General features: G+C 36.5%; 1 protein-coding gene across 2 annotated transcripts in view; it reads right to left on the bottom strand.

The window, feature by feature from the left end:
• Positions 1-7,041: 7,041 nt before the first annotated feature.
• The window catches only part of LOC121732490, a 61,063-nt gene continuing 53,237 nt past the window's right edge, over positions 7,042-14,867 (bottom strand). For both annotated transcript variants that reach the window (XM_042122389.1, XM_042122388.1), the window contains 7 exons: positions 12,187-12,304; positions 11,495-11,619; positions 9,139-9,404; positions 8,854-8,918; positions 8,367-8,526; positions 7,629-7,825; positions 7,042-7,197 (listed from right to left, as the gene is read on the bottom strand). In XM_042122389.1, the coding sequence (XP_041978323.1) occupies positions 7,087-7,197; positions 7,629-7,825; positions 8,367-8,526; positions 8,854-8,918; positions 9,139-9,404; positions 11,495-11,619; positions 12,187-12,304 (1,042 nt within the window). In that variant the 3' untranslated portion in view covers positions 7,042-7,086. The remainder of the gene's footprint in view (positions 7,198-7,628; positions 7,826-8,366; positions 8,527-8,853; positions 8,919-9,138; positions 9,405-11,494; positions 11,620-12,186; positions 12,305-14,867) is intronic.

Raw genomic sequence — 14,867 nt, forward strand, 5'->3', positions numbered from 1 at the left:
AATTTTCTCGAATCTCAAAAGCTATATCGGTATTTAATGGTTTGAACAATCAGTGTGTAAAAAATATGACAAGAATTTAAAATATATAACGTGAAAACTAAGTCAGAACTTCATCACACAAAACCACACTCAGTCGATCTCACAACATCATCTCATAAATGGCAGCTTTGTTAGAAAAGTAATGCTTAGAAATTGTTGCTTCTATAAAATCTTAATAGTGCCATAATGTTGTGACTATAATTAAGTATTTTTAATACCAAAATCAGGTATTTTTTTTTTAGTTTATGGTAGACTTTTACATGGAACTGCCCTGCTAGCTAAAAGCTGAGCTTTTTGAGGGCTCGCGTCGTTTTTCTGCGTGGTAATAATTTTAAGGCAGTTTTTTTAAAATATTTTAATAGTAACTAAAACATGACTGACCGATGATAAGTGGCAACACATCTAAATAAAAAATACTATACAAATCAATAGGCGTGATAGTTGTTCCGTAAAGTCCACAAAAGTGCTCAGGTTGTGGGATATACTAGGGCTCGCTTCGCTCGCCCTGATTAAGTAATTATTATTAATATTCGTCTCTGAGAGCGGCAGTAAGTTACTCTACTGAATTTTTATATCCCTACTCTACGTCATTAGCTGTGGCCATACGAATAAATCAAACATAAATTACATTATGTTGATTGGGTAGGTACAATAATATTATATTTATTAGGTTACGGGGTTTGTGCTCTCTTGATATTGTTGTACTTTGACCCCTAATATAACTGACATAGGATAGGATATTGTTGTCATATTTTGCGAATATTCTAACAATGTTTTTGTACACTTACTACATAATATTACTCTACCCAATTAATAATATTATTAAGAGATAAGAAATACCTAAATCAATTTTGATGTTTGGCGTAAAAGGCTACTTGTGGGTAAATCTAAATAAAAAATAACAGCTACGAATAAATGCCTTAGTTTTTGTTTTGAGCGTACGAAGTCGAGAAAATCTTCTAGGTTTCTTAGTTTACAATTTTATTATAATTTAACGATGTGATTAGAAACAGACTTATAAATAACTGTAAAACTTGTATTATTAGTTAGAACTTTACGATTTTACTTATTTAATGGCAGAATGTCGTTAAGCTAGAGTTAAGTACACACAAGTTATAAAACATAAGTTGTAAGGTTGTAATGTTTCGGAGTGGTGTGGAGGGAAGAGGTAAAATCCACAGACATATTTAAATAGATACACCAACTTTAAAATATAGGAGTTGTGTCTTGTGAGATGCATTACCACTGTTTGGGTCACCCTACTTCATTTTTAACCTCGGGGCTCTCGGTTACTTAGCTACGCCAATAGCTTAAGCCCCTTGCAACGCCCATAAAGTTACTTAATAAAATTTCTTATTTTTTTGGCGGAAGTTTTAACTCTTAGATAAAATTGTTGATACTTGATTGGTTAAATTCTCATCTTAACACAAACAAAAGCGCTAACGATACGATAAAATAAAATCAAATTAATGCATCTAGATATATTTATTTTGTTCCCTTGCGCCTTGTAAAAGAGGGAGAGACCTTCTTAAAATATGTCTGTAGGCACTGTTATACACAGATGTTATCACTACATAAAACAAACGAAATTAAAACCAATAAAACATGGAACATGATTCATATGGTCGTAAATACGAGACGAGTACGGTGTGTTCCATTTCAAAATTGTGTTTGTTAATGTTTCTCGTTGTAGAGAAGATGAAAATAAACCTGTAACTTCTTTTGCGTTAAATAATCTCTTACGGAAAGTTTTATGCTTCATGTAATATTTTTGATTTGTTTATTTTTATGGCAAAGTTACACATTTGTTAAAAAAGTATCAAACTTGGAACGTAATATATTATATTTGAAAATTATTCTATTTCTGAATTAAAACAAATGTTTTCTTTGGATATTAAACTACCTAACCTAACCCACAAAAACCGGATAAAGCAATAAAACAGTATTTACATTCTATTTGTAGCCATTTTATAAATAATTTTTCCTCGCGACTTAATAGGAGTTTTCTTTAAGATTTCTCCAAGGAAATTAATGTTGCAATATTTCTAGCTACGTGCTAAAGCTAGACAATCCGCTACTCATGTTTAATTTACGGAAAAATGAGCTTCGGAAAATGATGGATGAGTTCTGTATTAAATTTTGACTTCTGCTCTGAAAGTGTTTTTGATATTAATTCTTGTATTTTTACACTTTATTGCTCGCTGAATGACCCATGAACTTTGTATTACCTAACTCTTAATGCTATCACCGTATACACCTTTCCTGGATTTCCATGAATGTTCCAAGACTAGGTAAATCGGTTCAGCCGTTTTCGAGATTTAGCGAGAATGTTTATAGAGGCAGCACCAATAGACAATAGACAGTAAACAAAACGTTTTTTTCGCCGTTTCCCAACGTTTCCGTCAATATTCTGGTCAATATAATATTATGATGTGTGCAACATGTCGTATTTAGGTCGGATTGTTTACTGCGTGTGCTAGTGGCGTCATTTTTTCTGACCTTTGCGTATCGTCGTGACAATCTATTCGGTACTCGATTCTCATTATAATTATGTAATAAAATTAGGTACTTAATTTTTGACCAGATTTCCCTTTAAACAAATGAATCATGGACACTTACTAAATTACCGCCCGCGCGCGGTGTCCATGCTTTGGGTAAATAATTATTTCACTTTAAGCTACATTTACTCAGTGATCAATTGATATATTTTTTTTCATCTAATAATATAATAGCCAAATATGACGTCTTCGAGTATTAAACATGTCTCACCAGTCATGCTGAATATTACTGTACTAGTGTGAAAACGGTCATACAACTCCAACAGAAAAACAACAAATTATTGAACAAAAAGCCCCTTCTAGAAGTCACTACATCAATGTGTCAGTAACTCGATCTCGTGTGTCCGCGGTATCGCGTTACGCCGACATCGGACGTCCATTTCCTCGGGGCCCCTAACTCAATCACTTGACTCCGCCCCTGAAAAACGTGTGCGCTAACAAGCTGCTTGTTGCCATTGTACATTAACTTTTTTGGAAAAAAAAGAATGACCGTAATTTCTTTTTTTTAAAGTAAGGTAAGGTAAAGGAGTAAGAGCCATATATCTCACCTCGCAAATCATGGTTCTATCCATAAATCTAGCCATAGTATTTCTTATTTTGGTATTGTTTATATGCTAGTTAGATCTCTAAGGTTTATAACAACGGCCTTAGACATGGTTCTTAAAAAAATGTCATTGGCCATAATTTCCAAAGAATTTAGTTAAATTCATCAGTTCTCAGCACTAATAATATTTTTTTCAAGTCTTTTGTTTTTTTGTCTCCGTAATCAACGTCTCAAAAGATAAAAAGTCTGTCAAGAATTAGATAAAAATTTCTTAGAAAACGTAGCTGAAATGTGTCTCAGCGTTGATTTAATTTAAGCGAAACTTGAAGCTGTGAAAGTTTGATATAATGCTCTGCTAAATGACACGGACACCACCCTCCGCCCGCCTCCCCCTTGTCTCTCGGCAACAGTCTCGCAGATTAATCTCCCACATGATGCCTAGACTTGCAAACGACAAAAAAATCACTTAAGCCAGCTCATGCCCGCTTCTTAAAAAAAACAAAACGTCAAACTTTTTGGCGCGCTTTTGTGGAATGTTTTTAAATAGTGCGTTAATGAAAGTAATAGTATAATAATAATAAATAAAAGTAAAAAATAAAGTATAAAAAGTAGATAATGAAGTAATAGACCACAATAATACTTTAATTTATTCATAATATATATTATTCATAGGATATGTAACGCGTTACGCGTCTGTCAACGTCAAAATTAATGTTAATATCGAATGACGTTTGTCGATTTGAATCACCGCCAGCAATATGATATTCATCGGAGCGACAAATCAGCACTTCGATATTGCCTCCATTTGGGTATGCCTCAATATGTACAGAATTAGATTTTTTACCCGCGTCCTCCCCGATGCTAAAATGCAATACGAAATTGGCATGCTAATTTTGTATTTTATAGGCAAATCGCTTTTGAATTATTGAAATCGATTGCAATGTTATATTAAATTTGTAATTTCCCTGTCAGGTCAGTGGAAGGGGAAAAAACTCTATCGCAAAGCGAAGTTTCCAAGAAAAATGGTGTATTTTTGATGTGAAGCGTAGTTCTGTAGCTTGTTGTTAATAAAATATTATAGCCTTATAAATTTTTTTAACGGTATAAACTAGTATATTAATGGCAACTTTTTAAATAACTTCTAGGTAAGTATTTCTAATTTGCTGTTACTTCAATTGATGCCCAACATGGATTTAACCCATAGACTTATTTATATACTGTCGTAATTTAACCTAATAAGATCATAATCTTAATCTATATAATTTATATAAAACTCAAAGGTGACTGACTGACATGGTGATCTATCAACGCACAGCCCAAACCACTGTACCGATCGGGCTGAAATTTGGCATGCAGGTAGATGATATGACGTAGGCATCCGCTAAGAAAGGATTTTGATAAATTCTACCTCCAAGGGGTTAAAATAGGGGATGAAAGTTTGTATATAATAATACTCTTAACGCGAGCGAAGCCGCGGGCAAAAGCTCGTATTAAATTCTCATGTATATTTATGCACTAAATATTAAAAATAAAGTTAGTAGAGATATAAAAACCATGATCAAGGAATACTTAAAACCATTTTATTATGAAGAAACCGAAAAATTAATAGAATATTTAAAAATATAAACTTTACACAATAATTAAAATCTTACTAAAAAGAATTTGCGATGAAACAATACGTTAATAAGTCTATTATAATTTACAACAAAATAAACAATGTGTTAAATATTACTGACAAAAATAACAGAGAGTTAAAAAAAAATGGTTAGAGATTATCTAAGCCCCTTAAATTACAATGATACTGAAAAACTGATTGAATCATTAAAGTTGTAGATTAATCGTACTTACACATATAAAATCACATTCATAAACACACACACACACACACACACACACACACACACACACACACACACACACACACGCACGCACACACACGCACACACACACACACACACACACACACACACACACACACACACACACACACAAACACACACACACATACACACACAAACACATACACACACCACATACTTACAAATATATTATATCTAAGGATTCTTTGCTTTTACATAACTGCACAATCAAGCATGAGTTTATTAGTTTTGAGTTAAAATTGTGTATTATAATTGTTAACTGTTTAGTATTTTCCTTCTTGTGTACTTAAAGTAGTTTTAATAATAACTTAAATAGTCTGTTTATAATATATAATAAGTGATTTCTACGGTTTTTAGGTATGGAAGAGCGTTGTTACCTGACACAGGCTAAGGCCTACTAGGTGACTTCAATCTTGTATCTTAGTAATGTAACTGTTTATAAGAAATAAAGATTATTATTATTATTATTAATAAATAATACACACACACGATCATCCACATTCCACATCCACTCATTCATAGCAACAACAATACTATATATTATTACACAAATTACACTGATGTATATAGTTGTACCAAACTCTCTATCCTATTTTTAATAAGAAATTTTACTAATATTTTATTGTATCAAATCTTCTAATCTTCTCTGAACTTTCTGAGTGTGTAACTTTTTTAATTATGTTATGTTTAAATCTTTTTCTAAACTTTCTGAGCGTGTAAGTAACTATTTTCATTATGTTATTCTTAATCTTAGTATAAATAGTAATAACTTTTGCTTGTATAAAAATGGAAGAGCGTTGTTTGCCTGATACAGGCTATTAGCCTACTAGGCGACTTCGATATCTATCTTAACTATTGTATGTGTTTTAAAGTAAATAAAGTTTTTATTATTTATTATTATTATTTTTGTTTAAATATTATATTATATGTTACACATGATATAACATAACGGAGAGATTGTTCGCCGTATGTATCACGTAGCACAAATATTGGCTTACGGTTTATCAGGAATCAGATTGTATAAGCGTTGCCGGTATAATACAGTTTACATTGTATTACGGCACATAATTATCTCTACAAGTCGAATATGAGACTAAAATAACTATAAATTACAGAAAATAATTATTTGCTAAGTACTCACATACGGTTTTACTTGATCGAGCAATCACATAGAGTAAAAACCACGGCTTGGGCTTTCGTCCACACATTCAGCGTTACTTAATAGTTTTACTCCAAATCGAGTAAAAATTATCGCATGGACCGCAAAACTCACACGCTTGAGTAAAGCTCGACGACTCGCGTCGAGTAAGTTCGAAGGAAATTAGATTTATTTAATTCCACCGAGCCTTCGAGTTCTTAGTTTTGCGGTCCACACGATAGTTTTTACTCTAATTGGAGTAAAACTATCGAGTAATAACGATAGTGAATACTGACCAATACAAGGTCTGCTTGTCTTGTCTGGTATACTGGAAAAGTTACATGTCAGACAAAAACAACGGACCTTGAATAGTTATACTTGCGTAAATATCTTTATCACTGATAAAGATGAGGGAAGGGAGAGAAGGGATGGAAGGGATTTATGAATAACAACAAAATAGACGAAACAAAATACATAATATTATACTGTTAAAAGCAGTGGCGTAGCTACCGCCGTATCTGCCGTATCAATTATACGGGGCCCCCAACGTCCGTAAGTTACCCTTCCTGAGGGCCTCCAAACAATTTTTTATACGGGGCCCCACCAAGGCACGCTACGCTTTAACCTACAAGGTTAAAAGGATACTTTTGTTACAGATTTATAAATTACAATATTATCTTATTTCATTTGTGTTTATTTCATTCCATCCCATTTATGTATTCCTTACCTCTTCACCAAGTCGCCTGAATCGATTGTAATGAAAAACAGACTAAAGACACTTAGAATCCCAAGAAATTCTAACATGAGGAGAAAGAAACGTTGGATATTAATAAACGTAAAAAAATTTCATAAGCAAAACAAGATAAATTCTATTTTATTTAATCTAAAACACTAAATAATAACATGCAAATCATAATTAATTCTACATTAAATCTTAGAGAACAAGACTTCTGATTTTAATGATATCAACGCTTTGACCTCGGGGAAGTGTGGTAGGATGTTCAGCCAGGAATCTGAACTTAGTGATATTATTCCCACCTGAAATTAGTAAGGTAAATGAAAATCATTTAAAAATATTATATCAGCTGAGATTACAAAAAACTTTTTCAGTTACATTACAGCTCGACAAGGCTTTAAATGAACGTGGCGAAAAAAGGAACGAACGCTGCTATCATACAAAAATGTAATTTTTGACAGTTTTTGACAGTTCTCCTTTACCAGCAGCGCCACCGCCCGCGTTCATTTAAAGCCTTGTCGCACTGTATTAACTAAGTAATATCAAATAAATGTCAGTAAAATGCCTGACGCCACCGCTTAATGCTGCAACTTGCAGCTTAAAACTGGTGAGACATGTTCGTGTGTGTGTGTGTGTGTGTGTGTGTGTGTGTGTGTGTGTGTGTGTGTGTGTGTGTGTGTGTGTGTGCGTGCGTGTGTGTATGTGTGTGATCTCGTCGTACGTCTGATCTCACCTGAGTCTCCGCTCTATACGAGAAGTGATGCGGTATGCCCTTGTTCAGGCCCTGCACAATTCCGAACAGATCCCCGGCGTGCAGCAGCTCGTGTGTGGTCTCCGTCAGGTCGGAGCGGACCGACACGACCGACACCACGCCCGACGCCACCCAGTACATGCGGGCCTCGCTGTCGCCCGAAACTACTATGTAGTTGCCTGAAAATTGCAGCTCAAATAGTAAAACTGATAATGTATTTTATGCTGGCTCACGGCACGTTATATCACGAGCCGCGCCGCGCCAGCTCAAGCCACGCGCCGTGTGAAGGGGGTGGCTCGAGGTGGCACGAGCGGCGCGTCCGATCTGATTGAAGTCGGTAACTTCAGAGGCGCGACTCGAGATATTACGCGACGTGAGAACGGGTAGCGCGGATTCGCCTGTTGGCTGGTGCTCGCTCGCACAAATCGGCTCGGAGTAGCGCAGCTCGTGATATTATGCGCCGTGGGAAGCCAGCATTAGACTGTCTGTATACTATGACATTAAATTAGTGGATATTTTTCATTGTATAGTATAAAAGGAATCAACATGAGCATAAATTATAAAAGTTACGTGCAAAAAAGGCATTTTGGTCCAGAAAATCAGACAGCATTAATTAGGAAATGCTGGCTAGTGTCAAAGGTAAAAAAGGCAAAATAGGTATTGAGTAGTTCTTAAAAATGTTGCCTAATAGTAGCATCAGTAGAGTAGCATCAAAATTACCTGGAAAGAAGACATTATAGTCGAGGAGCACAGCGAGCTGGCGAAGGAAGTGCTGGCTGGTGTCGGAGAACAGGTAGCAGTTCCGCAGGTGGTGGCCGAACAGCGCCGACATCACATCGCAACGCAGGACGTACGGGATTTGTTGTATTAGCTCAGGGAGCTGAGACAATATATTATAGTAAGAACATAAGTAGACATTCAATAACAGTACCTACTTACGCATAAGATGTCTAATCTGTTTTTAGTATTTACTGTTTGTTATATTTGAAAATGTAACAAACAGTAAATTAAAATATACTAAACTTACAAATACTTACAAGTTTAGGAACTTACAAATATAAAAATTTCATTTATTGAATCTTTATTCATTAATTTATTTCTACATTTCAGATATTATTGTACAGAAATGTAGAAATAAATTAATGAATTTAAGAATCAGTAAATGAATTTTTTACCTGTATTTTGTGACATAGGTAATTAAATTTACCTGTCTACCACGTTCGCTCTTCCAGAGCTGCTGGATATACTTCCAAAACTTGTTATATTGATACTCTACAAAACAAAATCTTACATTGATTTGAGAGTTCAAAAGAGAACGAATTCTAATAGTTATACAAATCAACCACAACAACCCTTTAACTCTGAATAGAAAAGAAAAACTTCCTCTAAGAGTCAAGCATTAAACATTGATTAATTATAAAAAAAACAGAACGGAGAAAAATAAAAATAAAACTCGATATCAGCAACCCTAAAATCAATCAAAAAGGCTTACGTGACAGCCCCTGATTCTTCAAATAGTCGATCACTTCAAGCGTTTCCTTTTCGTACACATTTAGGGCGTATTTCGTGAAATGCGATATCTGCATTGATATAGCGACGACAACGGACGCTAGAATCTTGCCGAGTACGAGACATATTGCGAGTATGATCACTGATAGTATGGACTTGTTGTAGTATTCGTCGCCGCCCGTCGTGGTTAGTTCTGAGACGACCACGTACAGAGATGTGGAGTAGTCCCAGAGACGGGTAGGGGTGTCACTGAAATGTTTTTAACTAATAGACTTAGGCATCCATTACACGCTCATGCAAGCGACAGTCAATTTCGTCAATCATGAATTATGTTATACTGAAGGTGACTGATGGACTGACGAATGGTATAATGGTGCCTTCTCACGGCGCGTATTATCGCAAGCCGCGCCGCGCCCGCTCGAGCCACGCGCCGTGTGAAGGGGTGGCTCGGGCTGGCTCGAGCAGGCGCGTTTAATATCACGCGCCAGCTCGAGCCACGCGCCCTAAGTTAGTGGTGGCGTGGTTGCGTTCTTACGGCGCGTGCTACCACGAGCCGCGCCGCGCCCGCTCGAGCCACGCGCCGTGTGAAGGGGTGGCGCGGCGCGGCTCGTGCAGGCGCGTCCCGATCCGATTAAAGTCGGTAACTTCAAAGGCGTGGCTTGAGCAAACAGGCGAGCACGAGCCACCCCTTCTCACGGCGCGTGATATCACAAACCGCGCCACGCCGACAAAAATTCAAGTAAAATGAAACTTTATTAACACGATAATAGATATCATTTTGCTCTAAGTCACTTCGTTAAATAAGTAAATTTTAATGAAATATTCACTAGGCAACTAGGTTGCATTTCAATATATGCCGCTAATTTTATTAAATTAAGTGTAATTCATTTATTTGATAACAGATGCCGCCACTTGGCGGCTACATCGCGCTATAGCTAGCACGAAGATTTTTATTATAGATGATTAAATAATATGAAACTCATTTCACTGACACTCATTCTTGGTGTTGTAGAATTATCACGCCAGAGGGATTTAAGTCCCAGGGTGGGATACCCTGGGTGCTGGGACTAAATTCCTATGGCGTGTATTGGTCCTCAAATTCTGGTGGCAGTTCATTCCTGAGTTTTACAGTGCATGGCAGGATGTTATGCAAAAAATGCACGGTGGAAGACTGCCACTCACCAACACAAGGTGATGAGGATTGATGATGGTATGTTTTTCGCGTAGAATGATGACGAAAGCTTGCAGGATGTACGATTCCGAACAATAATAATTGCTCAAAACCTTCCCAGTTCCCCGTGATGTTATACTGATGGAAACATAATAATTATTATTATTAATTCACAATAATAATAATTATCATTATGTTTCCACTCGTACTGGTGGAGGAATGACGCTTCTGTTCAAGCACAAACTCCGAAATCCGTCTGTACGGCTACCCTAGACCTTAAATTGCTCTGGCATGATAATTCTACAACACCAAGAGTGAGTGTGAATGGAAATAGTTTCATACTAGTTAATCACCTTATACCTATAAGTTATAACAAATATCTTCGTGCTAGCTATAGCGCCATGTAGCCGCCAAGCAGCGGCATCTGTTATCAAAATAAAGGAATTAAACTTAATATAATAAAATTAGCGGCATATATTGAAATGCAACCTAGTTGCCTAGTGAATAAAGTTGCATTTCATTAAAATTTACTTATTTAACGTAGTGACTTAGAGCAAAATGATATCTATTATCGTGTTAATAAAGTTAATTTTACTTGAATGTTTGTCAGCGTGGCGCGGCTTGTGATATAACGCGCCGTGAGAAGGGGTGGCTCGTGATCGCCTGTGGCTTGTGCTCGCTCGTAATAGCTGGCTCGGCGCGGCGCGGCTTGTGATATCACATGCCGTGAGAAGCCAGCCTAAGACGGTCACTCAATTCTCTTCAGTTTTATGTCAGTCAAAGCCAACATTTTCAAAGGTATACGTTTCTAATTTTTTTCCTACTTTGTCAGTCACTCAAAATTCGTGACTGATGGTTGCATGAAGCAAAAATCAAGATATCCAGATTTTCGTCAATCAACTTCATGCAACCGTCTGTCACGCTCTTACACGGTAGGTTATCCATCAGTTACAGTCATGACTGTGGTAAAACTGACAGCAAAACCTACCGTGTAATGGATGCCATAGGACTTGTAGATGACATTTAAATGCGTTGTAATTTTTGTCCTGACGTCTACGTCGCTATGCTTTCAAAAGTTTTCATTATCATAATTTAATATAATGTGTGAGTAATGACTATCATAATTCGCTGCGTGGCTTTAGACCTTTAGTTAGTGTTTATAACTTACGTGTCAACGAGATGCATCTTAGCGGGTCGGATGAGGCACATGGGGTCGGAGGAGATGAGCGCCAGCAGCCAGCAGCACGCCAGCGTGTGGATCGTCAGCACCATCACTAGACCTGTCGTTACTGTCTGCAGAATATAGTCAGAGGTTTCGTAGAAACAGCTTTATTAGCCGCGTACTGATTTAGCAAGCATCCTCGCGAGGCAAATCGTCGGTCGGTCAAGACGTGTCTCGCCCGAGGCCAACGTACGCGCTGCCTCACCCGAGCGTTTGCGGCCGGAGCTTCGCGAGGCTGCTGCTTGGTGAGTAAGCGGCTAATATTATGTTTGTCGTATGTGCTGAAATCTTTATTTGCACGAGATGCGCCTGGATTTTTTAAGACATAGCATAGTAATAAATATATTATGATATAAAAGTAAAATATTACAGCCGTATCCAGTCAAATCAGTTAAATGTTTAGGCGATATAAAATTGCATCGTTTTGCTACACAAGTTACCGGAAATCACATTAATGTATGCGTGCGCCCAATACAAACGGTTACTATAAAGATAGTCTACTGTATATTATTTATATTATGGTCATAGTGCAGGTGCGCCAAATAATTTAAAACCCGTAGACTTTTAAAGCTTCTTTAGTAAACATTCTATAAAACAACATCTTAAGTCTTAACAAGCTTAAGCTACTTGTGCTTTACCTGTAGAACAGTCAGGTTGTTAGTGAGCTCCTTAGAGGAGGCACGATAAAATTGTATTAGATATTTCAATCTCAACAACTTGTTCGCCCTGAAGAAGTGCATCGCGTACAACGGTTCTCTAGAGGGGAGAAAGTATTGAAAGAGTCTTTAAAGCTGCGCGTCCACCGGGTCGGAATCGGAGCGTCATCATAATTTGTCCGGCATAGAAATGAATTTCCGATTTGGTGGACGCGCACCTTTATTGGTTTATACAATGTGTCCCGACACCGCTGTCCGATTCTTTGATGTCATGATCTATGTCATATTTTCGATATCGACAAATTGGCTTTAAAATTTTTTCTCTCTCTCACGGTTGTGAAATGGCAGCCATTTTAGTTTTTCTCGGGCTTTCACACAGTTAATCTGACTAGTACTTCTCATGTAAATATCCTATGAAGATAAAAAAGGTCTCATTTGATAGCCAAACGTGTGGACTACGCTTACATAGGTAATATGTTATAAATTTCGTGGAATTAAACATAGAAAAACCAAAGTTTAAGAAAAAAAATTGTATATTTTTTAATTTATGGCTTTTTGTAAAAAATCTAGCGCATTAAACTGGTTCTTTTTTGGTTTCAAAAGATAGAAGAGGTTTTCATCTTAAAAAAATTCTTTACTTCAATGCTCTAAGTCAGATAGTTTAGAAGTTATAATGGTTTTCTTATGAAGTATAGGTCAGATTAGTATTGAAGCTAGGGATTTTTTTTTTCAAAGTTGGAGAAAAAAAAATATTTGAAAGCCAATTTGTCACTAAAATATGCCATAAATCATGAGTTCACATTTTTTTTCTGACTTCATACTGATCTGACCTATACTTCATAGGAAAATTGTTATAACTTCTAAACTATCTGACTTAGAGCATAGAAGTAAAAAATTTATTTGAGATGAAAACCTCCTCTATCTTTTTAAAATAAAAAAGAACCATTTTTATGCGCTAGATTTTTACAAAAAGCCATTAATTAAAAAATATATTTTTTTTTCTCAAACTTTGGTTTTTCTATGTTTAATTCCACGAAATTTATAACATATTGCCTGTGTATTCCACAAGTTTAGCTATCAAATGAGACCCTTTTTATCTTTATTGGATATTTACATAAGAAGTAAAAAAAAATAATAAGAAATAAAATAATAATTATTAACTTATAATACAAAAATACCGAACCGTTCGGTAGAATACCGAACACCTGGCAACCCCGCTCCCGTCACGAATTGTCACACAACACCCGTTCAAAAACTTGATAAAATTTTGTGTCCGGTACAAGAACTATAAATAAAATATTTTTTTTTATAATATGTAAGTATATCATTAGAAAATTTGTGTCACTTTATAACTAGAATTTATAAAATAATACCAACTGTAATTATGAAAACGATACAAAGTTTTAGAACGCGGCATTCGAATCAAGAGAAACAGCCTATTCATTATTCTCGTTGTCTCTTTCCCACTTCGACCTTGGAATTGCGGATCAGAGACAAAATGTGTTTTTTTCAACGATTTCGTTCGTTCTTTTCGGCTCCGTAACGTTTCAATTGAGGCGCGGTTTTAATAAGGTGATGGTACGAATGTTAGCGATTTTGTTTAGGAACCCAAATTAAACTGCTCTGAATTTGAGTCGTCTTTTAAAAGTTGATAGTAGGCCTGCTGGTCAGATTAGTGTGAAAGCCCGAGAAAAACTAAAATGGCTGAAATTTTACAACCGTGAGAGAGAGAAAAAAAATTTGTCGATAAAATATGCCATATATCATCAACGCTTAGATTGCTAGACATATTTTGATGAAATTGAGTATAAATAATAAACATAAACAACATAATAGCTCCCACACCGGCTTAGGTGACGGTGGCCGGTTTCATTGTTACCAGGCCAGCTGCGCAGGAGTAATTTTATAGTGCCCAAGTGTGTGCGCAGTACACAAGAGCACTCTTTATTCCTGTACTCTCATAACCCAGTGGAACGGAAAGACCGACACGACCGGCGAGAGATCAGGCGCAGGACCGACTATTTACATGCCCATCCGACGCATGGATCATCTTACTTTTCAGACAATCATCAGGTGATCAGCCTGCATTGTCCTAACCAAACTTGGAAATAACATGTTTCCAACGCGGGAATCGAACCCACGACCTCCGACTCAAGAGCCACGCTCTATACCACTAGACCACGGAGGCGTTCCATGTTATAAATTGAGTATACCTACTTACTCACGTGATAAACGGATTTCGGTACTATGAAGTTGCAGGCAACATGTAACCTACTTTCCTTAGCCACCCAAAGCCGATAGTTTTAATCGGTGACCGATTTGCCTAATCCTTTCCGAGATTAACCTAATTGTAAATGGCTAACTGAAAACTTTTTGCTGATAGTCCAAATGGAGGACTTTCGGAAATCGAAATAGTTTATCATGCGATAACCTGAGAAACTTATGCATATTTTATAATATATCGTTGCGTCAAAATTCGTATATCGCACATTTTTCCAGGATAATAAGTATCCTATGTCCTTTTCCGGGACAAGTATCTCCATATCAAATTGTTAGCAAAATCGGTTCCGCGGTTTGGACATGAAGAGGTAACAGACAGACAGACGGACAGATAGACCGACACGTCACTTTCGCATTTATAATATTATAGTATCAAAGTTTGG

The sequence above is a fragment of the Aricia agestis genome, chromosome 12 (genome assembly GCF_905147365.1).
Source record: "Aricia agestis chromosome 12, ilAriAges1.1, whole genome shotgun sequence".
Lineage (NCBI taxonomy): Eukaryota > Metazoa > Arthropoda > Insecta > Lepidoptera > Lycaenidae > Aricia > Aricia agestis.